Source organism: Natrix helvetica, assembly GCF_964273705.1.
Source record: "Natrix helvetica genome assembly, chromosome: 3".
In the NCBI taxonomy this organism is placed as follows: domain Eukaryota; kingdom Metazoa; phylum Chordata; class Lepidosauria; order Squamata; family Natricidae; genus Natrix; species Natrix helvetica.
The window spans coordinates 34,813,901-34,833,965 of NC_138549.1; the positions used below are offsets into that span (position 1 = coordinate 34,813,901).

The window sequence follows — 20,065 nt, forward strand, 5'->3', positions numbered from 1 at the left end:
TTTATCTAAAGCCATTTAAACTAGACTGGGCAGATCTATCAGTAATGCAAATCAACCTGTACACGCATGGCAGTTTCTGTCTAATGGAAAAATCTAGTTCATAAGATATTACGGTATCTTTTAGCTTTTTCACAATTCAGTGTTAAGTTTCCTGGCTCCCCTTCTATATTGGAGTGATATATAGGAGTTATACAAATCTACTGAAAATACTTTATTGTAACTTGGTCAAAATCACTGCATTTATGACAAAAGAAACTTAACATCCAATATTCTATTACATTCCTTTTTAGTACGAATGTATATACAGTATATATAAACATTATTAAATACTGGACTAGAAAATAATTGAATAATTTAGTAGCTCAATCCATTAAATGCGTAGCCATAATGTAAATTGATTCTAGCTTAGCTAGAAATGGAAACCCAGCTATAGTGGCTTAGCACTATGTATGAATGAGCCATTGCAGTTTAAGAAATCATTGTTAAAATAATCTGATTTGACAACAATTGGTGGATACCTATTTTCTACATATTATATTAAAAGACATACTATCCTCAGCAAAAAGAGCACTGAAAAAGCAATAGGTTTTTCATAAGAGGCATTCATAATGCACATATATTAACGTTTCATAATAGTACCTATGATAGTCTTTACAACGCAGTAAATAAACTTGAAGCATTTTAAAGATTAGTTGATGAATCATATTTATGAATGCTGACATTAATACCAGAATTAGAAGGAAATTGAAGACCACACAAATGTTGCTAATGGGAATAAAGTATAGGTGGGATTCTAAGTCAGGTAAATTAATATAGTATTTTATAATTAATAAAATGCTCAATGAAATAAATTTCCACTTTTACAGTTTAAGCAATGAAATCTATTTTTCAAATGTAAGCCTTATTAGTTCATTCACATTTTCCACATTAAAATATTGGAAATAATTAATTAGCTATGTGAGAACACTGTATTTAGTAATGCATAGTCCTCAGCTTACAACCACAATTGAGTCCAAAATTAATGTTGCTAAGTGAGACATTTTTGAAGTGATTTTCTTCCCCATTTTATGTCTTTTCTTGCCACATTTCTTAAGTGAATCAATGCAATTGTTAAATTGATAACAGGGTTGTTAAGCAAATCTGGCTTCCCCATTGACTTTGCCTGTGAGACGTTTGCAAAAGGTGATCACATCACCCCAGACACTGCAACTGTCATAAATGAGAGTCAGTTGTCAAGCATCCAAATGTAAATCACATGACCATGGGGTTACTGCAATGGTCGTAAGTGTGAAAAATGTTCATAATTTAATTTTTTCAGTGCCATTGTAACTTTGATTGGTCACTAAGTGAACTGTTGTAAGTTGAAGACTACCTATATTAAAAGTAGATTTTTAAAAATCGAAACATGGCACTAAAAGGCAAGAAATACAAGATTTTTCACATTATATGAGAGGGAAGCATTCATTTTGCCAAATGTATGAATATATCAATCCCTTTGAGGAAATAAAATAATCATAATACGTTGTTTTTATCTGTTATTTATTCAACACTTTATAATGTTTGAGATATATAAATTTTCAACAAATATTTTAAAATAATTTAAAGATGAAAAAGGAATTGAAGGCTGAAGCTTACTAATCTGACTAAGGATATCTTATAAAGTGTGCAGTAGAAACATGCTTTAAAATAGAAATCACTTTTGCATATCTTAAACTTTTACCCATTTTCTCATTCCAGCTATCATAACTATTTATAGCATTGTTCCTGAATGTACTGTAGATAATTCTAATTATAATGATGGAATTGAAACATTTTCTTAAATCATTTACTCTTCTAAAATTAGACTGCAAATTCTCAAAGGTAAAAAGCAGAGATATTATTTACTTTTAGCAACCCTATATCTTGAAAAACATGCTCCGTTTACTTAATATCCTCCGCAACATTGTTGTTTATCAACATACAAGATCCTTCAAAAATTGAGGGGGGGAAATCAACATATCGATATTGACACCACATATTTTCACGTGTGGAAGATTGAAAGGGATATGAAAAGATTCCAAGATTGCACTAATAAAATTTAATAATCAGAACTAGTGGCCTCAGGAAAACAATTACAGTAATATAATTTCAGAACCTAAACTGGCTGAGTGAGTATATTAACTTAGACTGCTAGTTAAAGCAACATCTTATCACCCAAGAAATCATAACTAATGTGAAGATAATTAAGCACTAAACATTTGCATTTTTAATATAATGGACACTGGACTTGTTAAATGTTATTACGTCTGAATTTGGAAACTAAATCCTGGTTATTGTTGTTGTTTTAAAAAGGAAGAACATAAGTAACTATTAATAATACATGCAATATATTCTTAGCCAAGGTTTGTTTTTTGCTTGGTTTTTTTATATACTTACGCCATAATCCCTGAAAGGTGAAACATTTCAGCTGTTATGTACGATAGGTAACTGTATAAGAAGACAAACAGTGGCTCAATCACTCGAATTTTATGGGTGAAACGAGTAGTAAAAGCTGCTACAAATCCAAGAATGATTCCAATCAAAACTCCACCAATGCCAACTACAAAAAAATTAGCAATTCCAGCAAATATGTCAATGACCTCAATTGTACGCATCTGGCAGAAAGATTTGAACAAGTTGTACAGCACCTATGAAGGGAAAAGTTTAGCTTTTTAGATTCCTTTCTAAATAATGTTACAGTTATTTCAACTGGAAATTACATTCTATTGCTACTCAATAATCTCAGAAAGTAGAACAAATGAAACAAAAATAGGAATACATGATGAAAGAGTCAATATTTATTACCTTTCAGCTGTGCTGCATTTTTTTAAAAAAAACATACATCTTTTTTTAAAAAAATCCTCTTAGGGAAAAATGTTCAGTTATTCAATCCTATATGTAACAGTGGGGAGCCTTAATCTAATGTTGTACAGTGAATTTCAAAAAATCTTTATGTCAACTCGCATACCATCCCTGGCCTGCTGTCGAGTTGCCATAGACAAGGGGGATGGGAAACTGACAAAGCAACATGGCAGCTACAAACAAAAGCACATTCCAGGCATATCTTTCTTAAGGCTGTCTCCCAGGTTACCCACAGCAGCCGGAAGGGAGTGATCTCTACAGTCTGCAAAAGTGCTCCATTGGTGAATGTGATTTATGACATACACTGGAGGGAGGGGAGAAACAGGGTCATTATTGGACCTTAAATTACATAGGGTCAGAGTTGCCTTCACTTGGGTATGTGCCCACATGTTGCTCCTAATAAATAACTGGATTTCTTTTGAAGCTTGCCTCAAGGCTCATGATTTAATTAGGGCATCCGTAGAAACCCTGACACTTTATAATCTAGTCAATCCTCTGAAGAAAAAATAGCAGTCTCTTACCTGGCAGCCTTGCATGTGAATTTGGGGGGATGGGATGGGGAAGAGATAAGAAAAAGAAAAAAAAGTATGTCAGGGGGGAAATGATGTGTCAGAAATAAAGACAGCAGGTGATTTCATCCTTTAGGGTATTTATAAGACTGAAGTACTTTGGATCAGTACCCAAAAGGTGATTCAGCATCTGCCACATAATCCGGAGAAAAGGATTCAGCTGTATTAGCAGAAGTGTTACATTGATGCCTCCATATGTTCCAACACTTTTTTAAAACAAAACCCAAAGCTCTACATAGTTTAGTATTCATAATGCACAAAGGGCAAAGACAAACATCTGTCCATATCTATAGACTGAATGCATTCATTAAAACTATTCAACCAGGAGCAAAAGTTACATCCATAGCCGCCAGATGACAGGGATATGACTGTTTTTATCTGCAATATATTAGGTAACCACCCTGGACTAGCAAAAAAGACTTTATCTTCTCATGGACCAGAATCCAATAGTTCTTAAAAAGGCTGGTCACCTTGGTGGTAAAGATTAAGTGTTTGCTGTCATCTCTCCCGTGCAGTAGGCTTTAAAGCATGTTCTATCTCGTTCATATCTGATCAAATCCATTCAGGTTCTTCTACCAAAATTGCTTTATTTGTCTCATTTCATTTTCTCATTGCTCCTTTAGTCAAGCAAGCATCCCTTTCTACACTGTAGAATAAGCTTGTCAAACTCACGGCTCGCAGGCCGGATGCCTCACACACTGACCACACCCATGCCCGGTTTGGCAAAGGGGAAAAAAGTCATGATACTTCATGTGACGCCGCCGTGATGATCCGAGTGTGACACCCTAGCTGTAGAGGAACAGTCCTAGTGATTTACTAGGGGTCATTTCTCCATTTCCAAGGTTAGCAAGGATTTTGAAAGAATAGCTTGTCAAAGTGACAAGATGCTTTCACAATACTATTTAAATTCATCAGCTTTCAGAACTAGGTCAACTGTACTTAATTTTCTAAAATTATATAATGCATGACAGTTTATAAGACTACAACAAAACAAAGAGCATTGGGCAATTTATCCACACAATGAGCATGACAATTACTGAGTGTGGATCTCCCAGTCCAAAATAGCAATAGCAGATTTATATACTACTCCATAGTGCTTTACAGCAATCTCCAAGCAGTTTACAATGTCAACATATTGCCCCAACAATCTGGATCATCACTTTATTGACCTCAGATATAGAATGCTGAGTCAACCTGGAGCTGGTCAGGTTCAAACTCCTGACTGTAGGCAGAATTAGCCTGCAGTACTGCATTCTATCCACTGTGCCACCAAAGGCCCACAAATGCCATCCATGTTTAGCATATATCTTCTAACTATTGAAACTGTGTTTATTTTAACCCATCTAGTCCATCAGAGCTTTTAGCAGCAACTTCTCCTAGATGATGTTACCCAGTTTGGGTAATGAAACATCTACAAGAAAATAACTAAGCTCAAAGAGAACCAGGCAGGCTATTGTCTTAAAGAGGAGTTTGGGTTTGGCACGGATTTCCTCACTCCTCTAAAAGAGAAATTTGAGAAAGGAGTGAAGGAATCCATTTATACCAAAATGGAAAAGCCTTCCCCCAATAGAGGTGGAGGTCTCAGACACAACGAGTCCTCCTTTTTTATGCTGCTCTTGCATCAGTCTCCAGGAAGATCAAGACAGGTTCATCAGGGATATCAAATTTAACGTCCCATCTAAGAATGTAGGAACAATGACCCTTAAGGACTGTGTACTCATCTAAGGAGCCTATTCAGATTAGGTGAAATGAAGCAGTGGTCGGTTCCTATCGGTTCGGACTGGTTCTGCTGAACCGGTAGTTGTTTGGCGGCCAGGGTAGCTGGAACCGGCAGTGACCCAGGCCTGCCACACCCCTAAACCGGTTTCCTGGGCAGCGCCAGCGGTGCCGCCATCTTGTTTTTCAGTTCTGCACATGCGCAGAACAATTTTAATTGCATTGTGCATGTAGCGTGCATCAAGCATGCACGGGGAAAGCACACACACAAATGAACCAGCAGTCGTGCCTGCCAGAACCCACTCTTGAAATGAAACCATCCTGGAGGACATATATTGGGTCCCCCTTACCAACTTTCTCAGACTGAAGAAGCTGCTTCAAAACAAATTATTTCCAACAAATATGAGGTCCAGTTGCCAAGTGACTCAACTTCTTGGCATTCCCTTTCATGTCCCACAGTGCATTACTGCTCTATTCACAGTTACCTTGCTTTATTATAAGCATATTCTACTTATTTTCAGTTTCAGAGTTAATATGCCAGGAATCACAAATGAAGTTATTTCTCATGATTTAGGGCTCTGCAAAAGGACCGTCATTCCTACTTACACTTCCTATTCTTTCCAACTTTAGAACTTCAGACAGTGTTTTCTATTATTAATCAAACAACATGTAGTTGAACAACAGCTTGTGGACTATCAAACTAACCATATCGTGTCCTGAGTTATGTGTGGATTGCAGAAAATAGAAGCAAAACATGTTTGCTTACTTGCTGGAAGCTGGATGTATTGGCAAGAGGCACTGTATGCAAATCCTATTAGCCCTGCTTGGTGAAATCATATTTCATTATCCTGTGAGAAAGCAGTAACCATATTACAAGCAACAAGGTATTGGACCACACAAAAAAGCTGGAAATAGTGAAAGGAGGTGCCAATGCATTTTACTTCTCTAATTCAGACGCAGAAATGGAAATCTGAGCAGTGTGCTCTCAATTTGAAACAGCCTGCTCACTTCCTTGTTCTACTCCCCAGGCATTCCTGGTGCCTATCGAATATCAGCCATTAAATATAGACATTAACCTGGTTTATATTCTGCAGAATGAAACTGCAATGCTTTTCCTGGACGGTGCCATTTCACATGGCAGTCGCACATTGCATGCTCCATTAAAATGCAAATGGAGGGGAAAGGCAAATACAAACCTACTTTGTTAAAAGAACTCTACGTGAATAAAATACTTTATTTTTGTAAAGTGAGAGAGAATTTTATAAAAATCTGCCAGTTTCCTAAAGTGGTTCAGCCCCCAAAATTTTTATTTCTTCACCTTACTGAATGTTAGATGCATGTTGGAGGTTATTGGAGATTTTAAAAATTGATAGGAATTTAAGTATATGGATACATAATTTAAGAAAAAAAATGTAGTATGATGTCATTAGCAAGAACAGGAATCCCATGGCACCCTGAAAACTAACTGATGCCCTCGCATAAAATCTGTGATGAACAGGGCTATTGCCAACAAATAACTATTTTCATAGAGGTCATTCATTGTCATATGGATGGTCATAAACTTTTAGCCACTCCTGTATTGATATTTTCCTTTTTCTTTTTTTTTCAAAGTACAATAGAAAATTCAAAACTTAATTCAAATAATTGCCTAGTTAGTTGTCAAACACATTGCTATACACTGTTTCTATTTCTAAGTTTTAGATACAATGTTCCTATGGAAAAAATTACTAATACTCCATCTGATTACTAATAGAACTGCTTCTATGATGAGCTTAAAATAGTAAAATACGTTCTTGTGGGCTTGTGATTCAAGCAGAATTACTTGTGATGTAGCCATAATAAAATTATTCAAGCTTCTTTCTGAATGAAAGTTTAGATTCAGTATGATTCCTCCTCTGAATGTTTGTTTTCTAAGTTTTTTTTTAGTTTAGAATTGAATAGAGACCATTGAAATTGGACAGCTAACAGATTAAAATAAATAAATAAGATTTCACTATAACTAAAATATATGTAACATGCAGTTTACATTTATTACTACATTATAGGAACATAGGTTTATTCTTATTAAGTATTAAATGTACAGTTATCATTTGTCTATTTTAACACAAACACTTGCTAAACTTAAGAATTTGTTTTTTTCTTTTTAAAAAAAGATTAATACCACTTTTAATGAGCTGCAATATATATATTGTTTAGTTCATTAGCTAAGACAATTACTGAAGTGAAATATGTGTTCTTGTGATTTAGGAACATGAAGAATTACAAATTATATGAATTATAATATATGATGACAAAAAGTATGTTTATATCAGTTAAAATTTTAGCAGAATGTTTAAAATATGAATAGCAGTTCATTCAATGAGTTATGTGTAACATCTTTCATCTGTCAAATAACTGATCAACATCTTTTTGCCAGAAGGACAGAATAATTAACCAACTATCTATTCCTTTGCAAAACAGAACTCAAATTCCAAATGCAGGAACAGATGTCAGAATCAGCAGAACTCATTAATGGGGTATTGTAGTCTTTTCATGTAGATTTAAGCAAAAGAGTGAAACTCAGAGCCACAAATTGGTTCAGATCTTTACAAGATAATAGTGTTGTTTACAAAATACAATTACCATTCATATGTATACCAGGAACTATTTCAAAGGTGGTTATAGCTTTTATTGTAAAACAATTTACACATTCTCAGCACCTCAGAGATTTTATCCAGTAACTAATGCAATTTTCGCATTTTTCTATCTTACTTCCTGTGAGATTAATACTGCCATATATTGTATGAAATTAAAATGCATTTCTTTCTTGTTACCAAATCATTATATATCTGATGACCAACACAGATAATATGCATTTTGAAATCTATGTGTATTGCTGGATGTGCAATACCATTCTTAAAATCGGGGAATAACTAGACCACTCTGGATCCAAGTCAACCTTTATATATTGTCATTCTAATGTTATTCATCAGTTAAAAGATACTGGATAATTAGAGAATGCGGGAACTTGTGCTGACGGCATGATGGGAAGGGGAGAAAAAAGGGAGGGTAAGAAAACCATGAGGCAATTGTAGGGGTCAACATGCTGACTCTAAACCACTTAGAAAGGACTATAAAGCACTGTGAAGTAGTACAGAAGTCTAAGTGCTATTGCTATTCAAATAGAACCCAGCCATGTTTAATATGAGGGTTTTTTTTAACCTTACCCCACAAATGTCTGCTTATGCAAGAGAGTTGTGTGAAATAAACAATTAAATATTCACACGTTGTGGTAATTGAAAAGACTGTAATCATTTGCTATTACAAACAAGAACACTGCATATTTGGAATATTTAGATTACTGGATGTTATGTTTTAAAATCCCTTCTCTTCTCTTTGTTCCTTACCCTCCTAGAACACAATTTTACAAAAGGTACCCAGTTTTACCTGATTTTATTGCATATAGAAGTGCAAACATTTTGCCTGTGTGCATTCGTAGCTATGTCACTTACCACAGTTACAGCATCATTCAAGAGAGATTCCCCAAAGACTAAGATGTACAGCTGCTCGTTGACATGAATATTTTCAAAGACAGCCAACACAGCCACAGGATCCACGGCTGAAATCAAACTTCCAAAAAGCAGGCTCTGAAGTAGAGTGATGTCACTCAGACCAAAGGCCTCAATCTGGCAAATGGCAAAGAGGGAAATGCCAATGCCAAAAGAATTCCAGAGTGTGCCCACCACAGCATACCAGAAAATGGTGCCAAAGTTCTCAAAGAAGAGGCGCGTGGGCATAAAATAACCAGCGTCGAGGACAATTGGAGGAAGAAGATATAAGAAAAAAACATCATTCTTCATCACTGGTGGAGATTTTTCCTGTGCCCCAAATATAATTCCACCTAAAATCAGTCCAATCACAATAAGGAGACAACTTTCTGGAACTATCTGGGGCAATTTGTGGTAGAGATGAAAACCTTCAAATTAATGGAGGAAGAAAAAGAAAGAGAAGAAATATTATATTGTGACAAAAAAATCTTATGATATTATACTTAACATATTAATGTTATTTATTCTTGTATTTAAACCATTCCCTTTCTTGCATTTTTATAGATGTACAATTAAACTCTCAAAAGAAAAAAGAAATCAGCTAACCCACATATTTTATTTTATTATTTCATTTGTACTCTACCATTATTATTTTTAGAAATAACCATCTTGGAACTCATGAGATAACTTTATTTTTCATGATTTGATACCAATGCTTTAAACCAGGGGTGTCCAAACCTGAGAACTTTAAGACTTGTGGACTTCAACTCCCAGAATTCCCCAGCCAGCATAGCTGGCTGGGGAATTCTGGGAGTTGAAGTCCACAAGTCTTAAAATTCCCAAGTTTGGACACCCCTGCTTTAAACCTTCTTAGATAAAATGATTAATCCAGATTTTAATTGATCTTGTAGTTTTGCAAAAGGTTCCTTAAAAGGGTGGTGTTTTAAGATTTTTAGCCAAGAAATATAGTAGTTTGCAAATGCCAACGTTAGATCAAAAGTTCAGTGGAATGGTTCATTCTTTGGAAAGAAAATTCTGTATACCAGGGTTGCAGACTAGCCTGGGAAGTTCAAAAAAGCATTCCAGAGAAAGGCAAAGGCATTTCTGTGTGCATATTATTGCAAAAAAACCTAATGGATATTCCCATGAATTCATTTGGAGTCCCTTACAATGATTGGCCCTTGAATGAGTATCTATGAAGATTCTCAGTACTCTATGTCATGCTGACCCAAAGGTGCTTTTTCAAAAGACAATTGGATTTTGTTTTCTTGAAGGTGTTTCACTTCTCATTCAGGAAGCTTCTTCAATTCTGACAGTTCTCACAGAACTGAAGAAGCTTCTTGAATGAGAAACGAAATGTCTTCAAGAAAAAAAACAAAAGCACATTTGGAACATTCTGAATGAGTCAGTTTCCTTCAGCAAGTATGAACCAGGTAGCATTCTATTCATTGGATGCGCCCATTTGCACACAAGAGTCTCACTTTGCACTACAGACTTTGGGACTCCCTGCTTTTGCTCTGGCAGATTGAGAAAAATATGTAGAATAAGGGGATCTGGAGGAAAAGAGAAATCACAGCCTACATCTCACACAATTCGAGATATCAGTCCTATCAGTAGATGGAACAAGATCTACAGGTATTTCAGGCACCACTTTAGGTTACTGGAAGTACTATGGGCTATTTGGACTATGAATGTATTCAAATCAGAAGAATGAATTAGCGTCTTCCCTTTGCAAACTTATGTTTCTAGTCTTTGAGTGAATAATTTTTTAAAATATATAAATATTGTATATTTTACATTTTACATTTAGTTTCAAGGTGCTGACTATCATCTTTAAAGCGCTCCATGGCACAGGACCTAGATATTTGCGGGATCGCATCCTGCCCCATACATCCCTTCGGCCGATCCGCTCTCACAGAGAGGGACTCCTCCGGGTGCCGTCCACTAGGCAGTGCCAGCGGGCGACGCCCAGGAGCAGGGCCTTCTCTGTGATGGGCCCGACCCTCTGGAATGACCTCCCCCCTGATATCAGAAAAACCACCGATCTCTGCTCCTTCCGTAAGAAGCTTAAAACCCACCTGTTCAATTTAGCCGGCCTGGCCTAATCCCAGCTTAGTCCCTCAAGTCTGTATTTTAAATTTTTAGGGGTGGGTTTTAGGTTGTTTTAATTTTTATCACTTTGTACAGCCTATTGTTTAATTCGATTTTATGGGAATTTAAGGGTATTTATTTTTGTATACGGTTTTTAATGAGATATCTGTACACCGCCCCGAGTTCCTTCGGGGAGAGGGGGCGGTCTATAAATCAAATAAACTTAAACTTAAACTTAAACTTAAAACAATGCAATTGCATAATTTTTGTGTGTGTATAAGCAAAAAAAGTATTAAAAGATAGAGAAAAGTCAAGGAAAAAGTGCAAGTATAAAGGATTAAAAAATAAGACAATAGAAAAAGACTAATTTCCCACTTTTTTGATTCAGATATAGATTAAAAATACATCAAATTATTACTCTAAAATTACCAATATTCCATATTATTTCTAAAATCCCATATATTTAATTATTTAACTGTTTTATGTATGTATTTTATAACGCATTTTAGTGACTGTACACCGCCCCGAGTCCCTTTCGGGAGAAGGGGCGGTCTATAAATACGAATAAATACGAATAATAAATATATTCCAAAATCACAATTTCATTATTTTTTTTCACATTCTTACACAAAAAGTCCAAAAGTGCTCTCCAGGTAAAGTTATAAATTAGTCAAATCTCATCTTTAATCAAAGCTGTCAATTTCACCATTTCCACCTATTCTATCAGCTCACCCATCTGTTTTTTCATTGTAGGTATTGGTAAGTCTGCATACATAAGAATCTTGCCACTGTTATCATGTATAAAAATAAAGATATTTTAATCTATTTATACATTAACCACAAAGGAAAGTATAGAATAGAATAACAGAGTTGGAAGGGACCTTGGAGGTCTGCTAGTCCAACCCTCTGCTTACACAGGAAACCCTACACCACTTCAGACAAATGGTTATCCAACATCTTCTTAAAAACTTCCAGTGTTGGAGCATTACAACTTCTGGAGGCAAGTTGTTCCACTGATTAATTGTTCTGTCAGGAAATTTCTCCTTAGTTTAAGTTGCTTCTCTCCTTGATTAGTTTCCACCCATTGCTTCTTATCCTGCCCTCAGGTGCTTTGGAGAATAGCTTGACTCCTCCTTTTTGTGGAAGCCCCTGACATATTGGAGCACTGCTATCATGTAACCCCTAGTCCTTCTTTTCATAACACATATCCAGTTCCAGCAACCATTCTTTATATGTTTTATCCTCAAGTCCCCTAATGATCTTTGTTGCTCTTCTCTGCACTCTTTCTAGAGTCTCCACATCTTTTTTACATTGTGGCGACCAAAACTGAATGCAGTATTCCAAGTGTGGCCTTACCAAGGCATTATAAAGTGGTATTAACACTTCACGTAGCCTTGATTCTTTCCCTCTGTTTATGCAGCCTAGAACTGTGTTGGCTTTTTTGGCAGCTGCTGCACACTGCTGGCTCATATTTAAGTGATTGTCCACTAGGACTCCAAGATCCCTCTCACAGTCACCACTACTGAACAAGGTTCCACATATACTGTACCTGTGCATTTTGTTTTTCTTGCCTAAATGTACAACCTTACTTTTCTTACCATTGAATTTCATTTTGTTAGATAGTGCCCAATGTTCAACTCTCTCAAGATCCTTATGTATTTTAAGCCTATCTCCCTGAGTGTTGGCTATTCCTGCTATCTTGGTGTTGTCTGCAAATTTGATGAGTTCCTCATCTATCCAGTCATCCAAATCATTGGCGAATATGTTGAAGAGTACTGGGACTAAAACAGAGCCCTGGGGTACCCCACTCTAATTTCAACTGTATATTTACTTTTAAAACTTCTGAATCAAAAATCAAACTCTTGTATTGTAGCCTTGTCTATTAAATTAGTTGTTGCAGAAAATTGTATCTTATAGATGAGTCTAAATGAAGAATAACAACTTGTCTACAGTTGGGAAGGAAGCATCTGAAATTTCCTGACGCTTGGGATGAGCTTGGAATGGTTCAGGCATTTGCTTGCTATGTGGATCCAGATGTAGCATTTTGTAGCTGAGTCAACAGCATGAATTTTAGCTGTGTAAGATATAGCTATTTGAGAGCTCTGTGGTAAAACATAACCCCAAATTTCTCCTTCTTTGTTGATTTCTGAGGACAGAAATCTCTTAACTCCTCCAGTTTCAGAGGTTGCCAGTGCTGGATTTTGAAAGGCCTTCAGGAAGCTTGGAAAGGCTTAAAATCCAGTCCACTTGCCATGTTCCCCACACCTCAACTTTTCCAGGCATAAATCTATTACCCAGCAATATTGTACTAACTCTTCCAAATTATGTGAGGCACCTTTCATCACCAATTCATCTCTCATCTTATCAGCAAATTCTTCTCTACATTGATCAATCAGATAATTCAACCCGACATCCATAGCAAATAATTTAAAACCTAGTATGTATGCCTGCAGGGATGCAGTGGCTCAGTGGCTAAGATGTTCAGCTTGTCGATCAGAAAGGTCAGCAGTTCAGTGATTTGAATCCCCAGCGCTATGTAACAGAGTGAGCTCCCGTTACTTGTCCCAGCTTCTGCCAACCTAGCAGTTCAAAAGCATATAAAAATGCAAGTAGAAAAATAGAGACCACCTTTGGTGGGGAGGTAACAGTGTTCCATGCGCCTTCACATTTAGTCATGCTGGCCACATGACCATGGAAATGTTTTTGGACAGTGTTGGTTCTTTGACTTTGAAATGGAGATGAGCTCCATCCCCTAGAGTCAGGAACGACTAGCACATATGTGCAAGGGGATCCTTTACCTTTACCTATATATGCCTGCACAGTGCACTGACCATATTTGTAAATCTCATGGCTCCCTGTCTCTCTATTGATCAAATCATTAAAGGATGCTCTAAGTTTGAGTTATTTTTCCATTACTATCTTGTTGCCATGGGCTTCATTCATGATTCAGCACCTGTTGCTGTCCTAATAGCTTCTGATTGCCTTCTCCAAGGTCAACTCACAATTAGTCAAATCTGAGGCTGCTCCACTCCAGCTAAGAACTGGATGTGATTCAGAATGCAAAGTGCAAAGTTATTGAAAGAAGAACTCCTGAAAAGGTTTCCTATATTTGCCTGAGCAAGTGAAGTTCTCACCGTCTTCCCTGCCTATATAACTGTGCAGGCAAGATTAAAAGTGGGACTTTTAATGATCAAGGTTTAATTATTCATGCATTACTGAATGACTCTTGAAGTTTCTTGATGGCATATGGGAAGTATGGTCTTTATCCTATATACTCATAGAGACTTCCATTGATCTCCCCCCATTTCCACCCCCCACCCCCAATGTTATTAAAGGTGCTCACTAAGAGCTTTCTATCACGATCTCTTTATGGGTACCTGATATGCATATATCAGAGATGGCCACTGCTGTCCTTTTCTTAAAGCTGTCTCAGACCATCTGTGGTTAATTATTACCTAATCATAATGAATGTTGTTAAAATGGCCATACAAAACCAATCTAGGTTATTAACTCTAAAATCCACATCTCAATTCAGAAATCACAAAGTAATGAGTAAACCATTATGTTATTTAGTATTGTTCGCAAACAAAACAAACAATGTAAAGGAAAACGATAAAAGTTGATACTCAAAACATGGCATAGCCATTAACCAAGCTTTAATCAAGATGAAAATAGATCAAATATTATAAAAATATGGGAGGTAAGCAGTTACCACCAAGAGTCCTTTAAGAATTAAAAGAACTGTATCTTGCTTGAAAAATGTACATAAAGCACGTGTTAGATTACACTACTAAATTTTACAATATTGAATGTATATTAATTTGAAAATTGATCTGCAGCAGATTTGATTAAATTTTAAATTACATAAGTTTTGCTGTTTTTCAGAAACATCTCAAGGCAAAACGTATGAGATGCAAATGCTCTGTAATCTGGCATTATGTCGGTGATGTCCAGATTGTGAAATTCTCAATCAACATTGCTCTTCCCGAGAATTCGGGAAGAACACATTTAGAGGACATTAAAATTAGAGAAGGCTGCTAAATATTTCTTTCATACATTTCAGAGCTAAGCTATGATATACAAAGGAAGTTTAAACTCTGATAAACATTTTTGGGGACTCATTTATAACAAAAATACTATTTGTAGAAAGTACATTTTGCATTTATAAGACTACTGACTTGGGAGAGGAAATTGATTTATGTCCCAGTAAATACCGTATTTTTCACACTATAAGACGCTACAGACTAGAAGAACCACATTCGCTTTAGAGGAGGAAAACAAGAAAAAAAAATCTGCCTCTGCCTCCCAGCATCCATCCAGTATTCAACTGGCTGGTGTCCTTGCAGCGAACATCAAACAGTCTGGTCAGCTTCAGCACCTTATCACAGCCCCCCCACGTGGCTCATCAGGGCTCCCCTCCATTGCACCCACCACCGGTCAACTGAGCTGAGCTGCTGCCACCACCAGGGAAGACTGGAGCCTTTGCTGCCCAGCAGGAATATCAAGTAGGTATTCCTCCCAGAATACTGGAGATCGCCACTGCCGATGGCCTTTACCGATAGGTGGCGTTTGGTGGCAATTGGTGGTGGCAGCAGCAAACGTCAGCAATCAGTGGTGGTGGCGATCCCCGCCACTTAGAACAACTGATTGGTGGTATTCCAGGAGGTCGATCCAACCGCCAATCAGCTGCTCAGCAGCGAACACTCCAGCATTCCCTGGCAGCGGCCCCTCCCCCCACAATATTTGTTCTATAAGATGCACAGACATCACCACTTTTTTGGGGGGGGGAGTGAGTCTTATAGTGCAAAAAAAATACGGTATGTTTAGAAGTCCATTGCAACTGATTGTTTTTTATTATTTGCTGAGTTGTATACTTTTTTATTTTGACATGGTTTGCCACAGGCATAGAGTCAATTTTCACACAGAGAACATCCATGTTTCTCCCATTACTCTACATTTTCCACACTTAAGCCATTTACAAATTAAATGTGAGAGAACCAGGAACTGCAGTTTTTTATTACAGTTCATAGCTAAGTTGTAATTCATACCGTCAACTTTTCAGTCTACTGAAATATATACTAAAATGATTCACTCATCTTTTTTTCATTTATGAGAATTTTTTTTAAATGTCAAATTTTACATCTTTCCTAAGTGTTAGGAATAGAAATCATATTATACCTGTCCCTTGTAGTAAAAGTAGACTATTTTTTATGCTATTGTTTGTTCATCTACAATTAACTTTTTAAATGTGTTTACTGCATTTACTTCCTGATAATTAACAGTCAGGATAATCAAGAGCAATCAAAACTAATAAAAGAAAAAAGAGTATGATAAAGTGTCAAACTTTTTCAAACCTGAACTTTGTTACACTCTAGTGGTATTTTTGATGCGATTAGAAACCTACCTATCTATTTATTTTTATTTTGATGAACTATAGATACATCATATCAACTTTAGTGCACTCCTAGATCATTGTAAAAATGTAGTGCAACAGAAAAATAGTAAAGTACCTGCAGTTTACTTTAATCAAAGTAACAAAGGTCATCATATATGCTGAAGGACACAAGTACTTAATTTGTCAAGTCTTTTCATAATTTACAAACCATAAAGCAAAACTTTGCTACATTTAGGGCAAAGATATATGGCTTCTTATCTGAGCCTAACTACTGTATTTTAAACAGAATAAAGCTGAGCAATTAGGATAGATAGAATACAGTTCTGAAAGAATTATATTCTTGGAAATCAGAATGTACTGTAAGTCAGTGACAAGTCTCTGCATAAAATTAAATGGAGATGAGGCATCACATGTGCATAATCTGGTCACTTTCAGAATTTTCTTGAACTTCCTGTGAATGATGTCATAAAGGTAAGGACATTAAAACAAGTGAAGGTTAATGCCTGTAACAGTATGCATGAACAACCTTGGGTGACAGACTAGAGAGTCCCAGGCTCTCAGTGTGTAAAAGATATCTAAGCCAGTGGTGGGATTCCAATTTTTAACTACTGGTTATGTGGGCATGGCTTGGTAGGCATGACATGGCTTGTTGGGTGTGACATGGCTTGGTGGACGTGGCAGGGGAAGGATACTGTAAAATCTCCATTCCCTCCCCACTCCAGGGAAAGGTTACTGCAAAATCCCCATTTCCTCCCGATTGGCTGGGACTCAGGGGGCAGGGAATAGATGGGGGCAAGGCCAGCCAGAAGTAGTATTTACCGGTTCTCTGAACTGCTTAAAATTTCCGTTACCAGTTCTCCAGAACTGGTCAGAACCTGCTGAATACCACCTCTGATCTAAGCCCTCAGAAGGAGAGAATGCGTGGAAAATGTTTCAAAAGGGATCCTTTCCAGCAAATAAAAGGAAAGAAGGGGAAATATCCTTTCAGTCTTGCGTGATTTTGTTATAGTAACTTTACAATAAATATAGAGCTAGTACACCTAGTTGTGCTTCTTCCATGGACTACCTTGCAGGGCTTCTGAATTTAGGACTTGTTAGATGATTCAGATTTTTAAAAAAACAAACCTAAAAGTACCAAGATTTATGAAATTTGAAGACTTTATTGCAGTCATTAACCAGCACCATACGTATTTCCTTTCATCAGCTGTGAATGAACGAAGAGTAATACTTAACCATTTTTGTACATAGCAATGGCAATAGCATTTAGACTTATATACTGCTTCACAGTGCTTTTACTGCCCTCTCTAAGCAGTTTACAGAGTCATCCTACTGCCAATAACAATCTGGGTCCTCATTTTTCCCACCTTAGAAGGATGGAAGGCTGAATCAACCTTGAGACAATGAGATTCAATTTGCCAAATTGTAGGCAGCCGGCAGTCAACAGAAGTAGCCTGCAGTACTGCATTTTAACCACTGCGCTCAATGCATACTAATATTGGGATTTCATTTGAAGAAAAACTACTTTGTTTGTATAATGAATATCTGGTAGCATGTTTTACATAAAATACTTTGAAAACTTACTATATCTAGAAGTATACATAATATTTTGTTGATATTATGACATCCAGTTAGTGTTATGCATAAAGAATCAGGACTACACTTATAACAAGTAAGATGATTTATTGCTCATGTCTATTAATAAGAATCTAGTTAGTGGTCAACACTAAAAATGGCAATGAATAAGAGTTAACAGAATTCAAGAGAGGTTGGACCATTTGTGAGGCTGATTCCTTTCTTGATTCTGTTCCTTGTCAATGCCTGTACTTCTCCTACATCAATATCCTTAACAATTATTATAAAACTACTATAAAGAAGTTTTTGTTTAAAAAAAAACTTTCCAGACTCGCCTATAATCTTGGATTCTACAAATACGAACCAGGCTTAACTGTGCTAAAATTCCAGGCCCAGGCAAGTTGGTTAGGTGCTATGGCTTCTTAAATTAGTTCCAAATGGACTGAGGAGAAATGTGGGCTACGGCTGATACAAGCAATTTTCTGAATGCCAGCTTTAATGATATCAGACATACAGAATTTTACATTGTAGGATTGTTCAAATAAGTAGATTTTTAACCTAAATTTTATTTTAATTCAATATTCTCATGCATGCATTAAAGAAGAGAAGAATAGATATCACCCTTGTTTAATGCATGCATGGACTTTGCTGTAAGCGATAAACCAAATACTACAACAATACCCTATAACAATACCTTTAATCCTCTACAAGCAGATAATTGAATTTACACTTTTTAAAATTTTATTTATTTCAGATTTTAATATGTCCCTTTTCGGTACAAAACTTATAAAAAACATCCTATATACCATATTTTTGGAGTATAAGACGCACCGGAGTATAAGACGCACCAAGGTTTTGAAGAGGCAAATTTAATAAAAAAGGTTTTTGCACTCTGCAGACCTCCCAAAAACAGGCCTGTTTTTTTTAAAGGGCATGAATAGCCTTTAGGAGGATTGTAGAGTGCTCCTGGGGAGTGGGGGCCCAAAATGAACAAAAAACTGCCCATTTTTCGTAAAAATGGGCCCGTGTTTTGTCAAAAAAGAGGCATGCATAGCCTTTAAGGCTTATAGAGTGCTCCTGGGGGCTGGGGAGGAGCAGAATTGAGCAAACAATGGCCCATTGTTTGCTCATTTCTGCCCTCTCCAGCACCCAGGAGCACTCTGAAAACCTCCTAAAGGCTATGCACAGCCATTTTGGTGAAGGAGTGGGGTTTTGGGAGGCAAGAAATGCTGTATTCCGTGTATAAGATGCAAACAGATTTTCAGTCTCTTTTTTGAGGGAAAATGGTGTGTCTTATATTCTGAAAAATACAGTAGTATATATGCTTTTCTCTAGGGAAAGAGTTCCAAGACTGAGGTGACATTATATACTAATTTGTTATTTAAAATATTTTCTGTCATATATTTTCACAGCAGAATACAAAATTTAAAATAAATTGAATACAGAAAAAATAAAAAATATATAAAATATAATAATACATACATTGTATAAGTGGGGAGAGAAAAGGAAAGAGGAGAGAGAGAACAAGAGCAAAGAAGTTGAATCTTTTTATCATGAACTCTTAAAATAACACTTTTTTTAACATGCAGCTTACTAAGTTTGTACATCTTGATTACTAATGAGACTTTCTAAAGAATAGGCAGGATGAGATGAAAGGCGGCTTTCATGGATGAGCTTTAATCACTAGTCACTTCTTCTTTGATGAGCTTAAGACATGAATCCCAAGCAGATCTGAATAAATTAAAACCTTCTTGTGGGATGAGATGCTTCTTGAATGGACTCTCAGGATCACACATATATACCAAAACAGAAGATGAAGGATCTCCAAATCCGTAATTCTAGGCTAACCAAGAGTATTTTAAAATGGATATAACTGGATGTTCTTGTTTGAATGCCCTGGACATTTCAATGGAATAATGGAATGGACACGTTTTTGAGGTGAATTCTGTCTATGTCTCTTTCTTGGCAACAATATTGGAGTTGTTTGCCATTGTATAATTTCAAGATACATTGTCTTCTCAATTTCTTAACATAGTGTTCAGCCACCAGCATTTCTCATCTAAGTCCTGAACAGGTCTAACTTGATGAGCTTTCCTGACCTAAGCAAAGGTTAGCTGATTAATAGTATCTGTTGTGATATTTTCTAGGGAACCCATTATGATTAAGCTGCATTTATACAAATATGAAATGGAGTTGATCTTAATACATCAACATTAGAATTTTTGGACAAATATGAAACAATGGGACCACACACACACACACAAACAAACAAAGAACTACGGTACCTAGAGGGGTTTTACTGCACACAGGTAGCC

The 20,065-nt window shown here is 36.4% G+C and overlaps 1 protein-coding gene across 1 annotated transcript in view; it reads right to left on the reverse strand.

The window, feature by feature from the left end:
- The window catches only part of SLC9A2 (solute carrier family 9 member A2), a 44,381-nt gene that overhangs the window by 22,778 nt on the left and 1,538 nt on the right, over positions 1–20,065 (reverse strand). Inside the window, exons 2-3 of the mRNA XM_081948436.1 lie at positions 8,657–9,120; positions 2,416–2,666 (exon numbers count right to left, since the gene is read on the reverse strand). Coding sequence (XP_081804562.1) covers positions 2,416–2,666; positions 8,657–9,120 — 715 coding nt within the window. The remainder of the gene's footprint in view (positions 1–2,415; positions 2,667–8,656; positions 9,121–20,065) is intronic.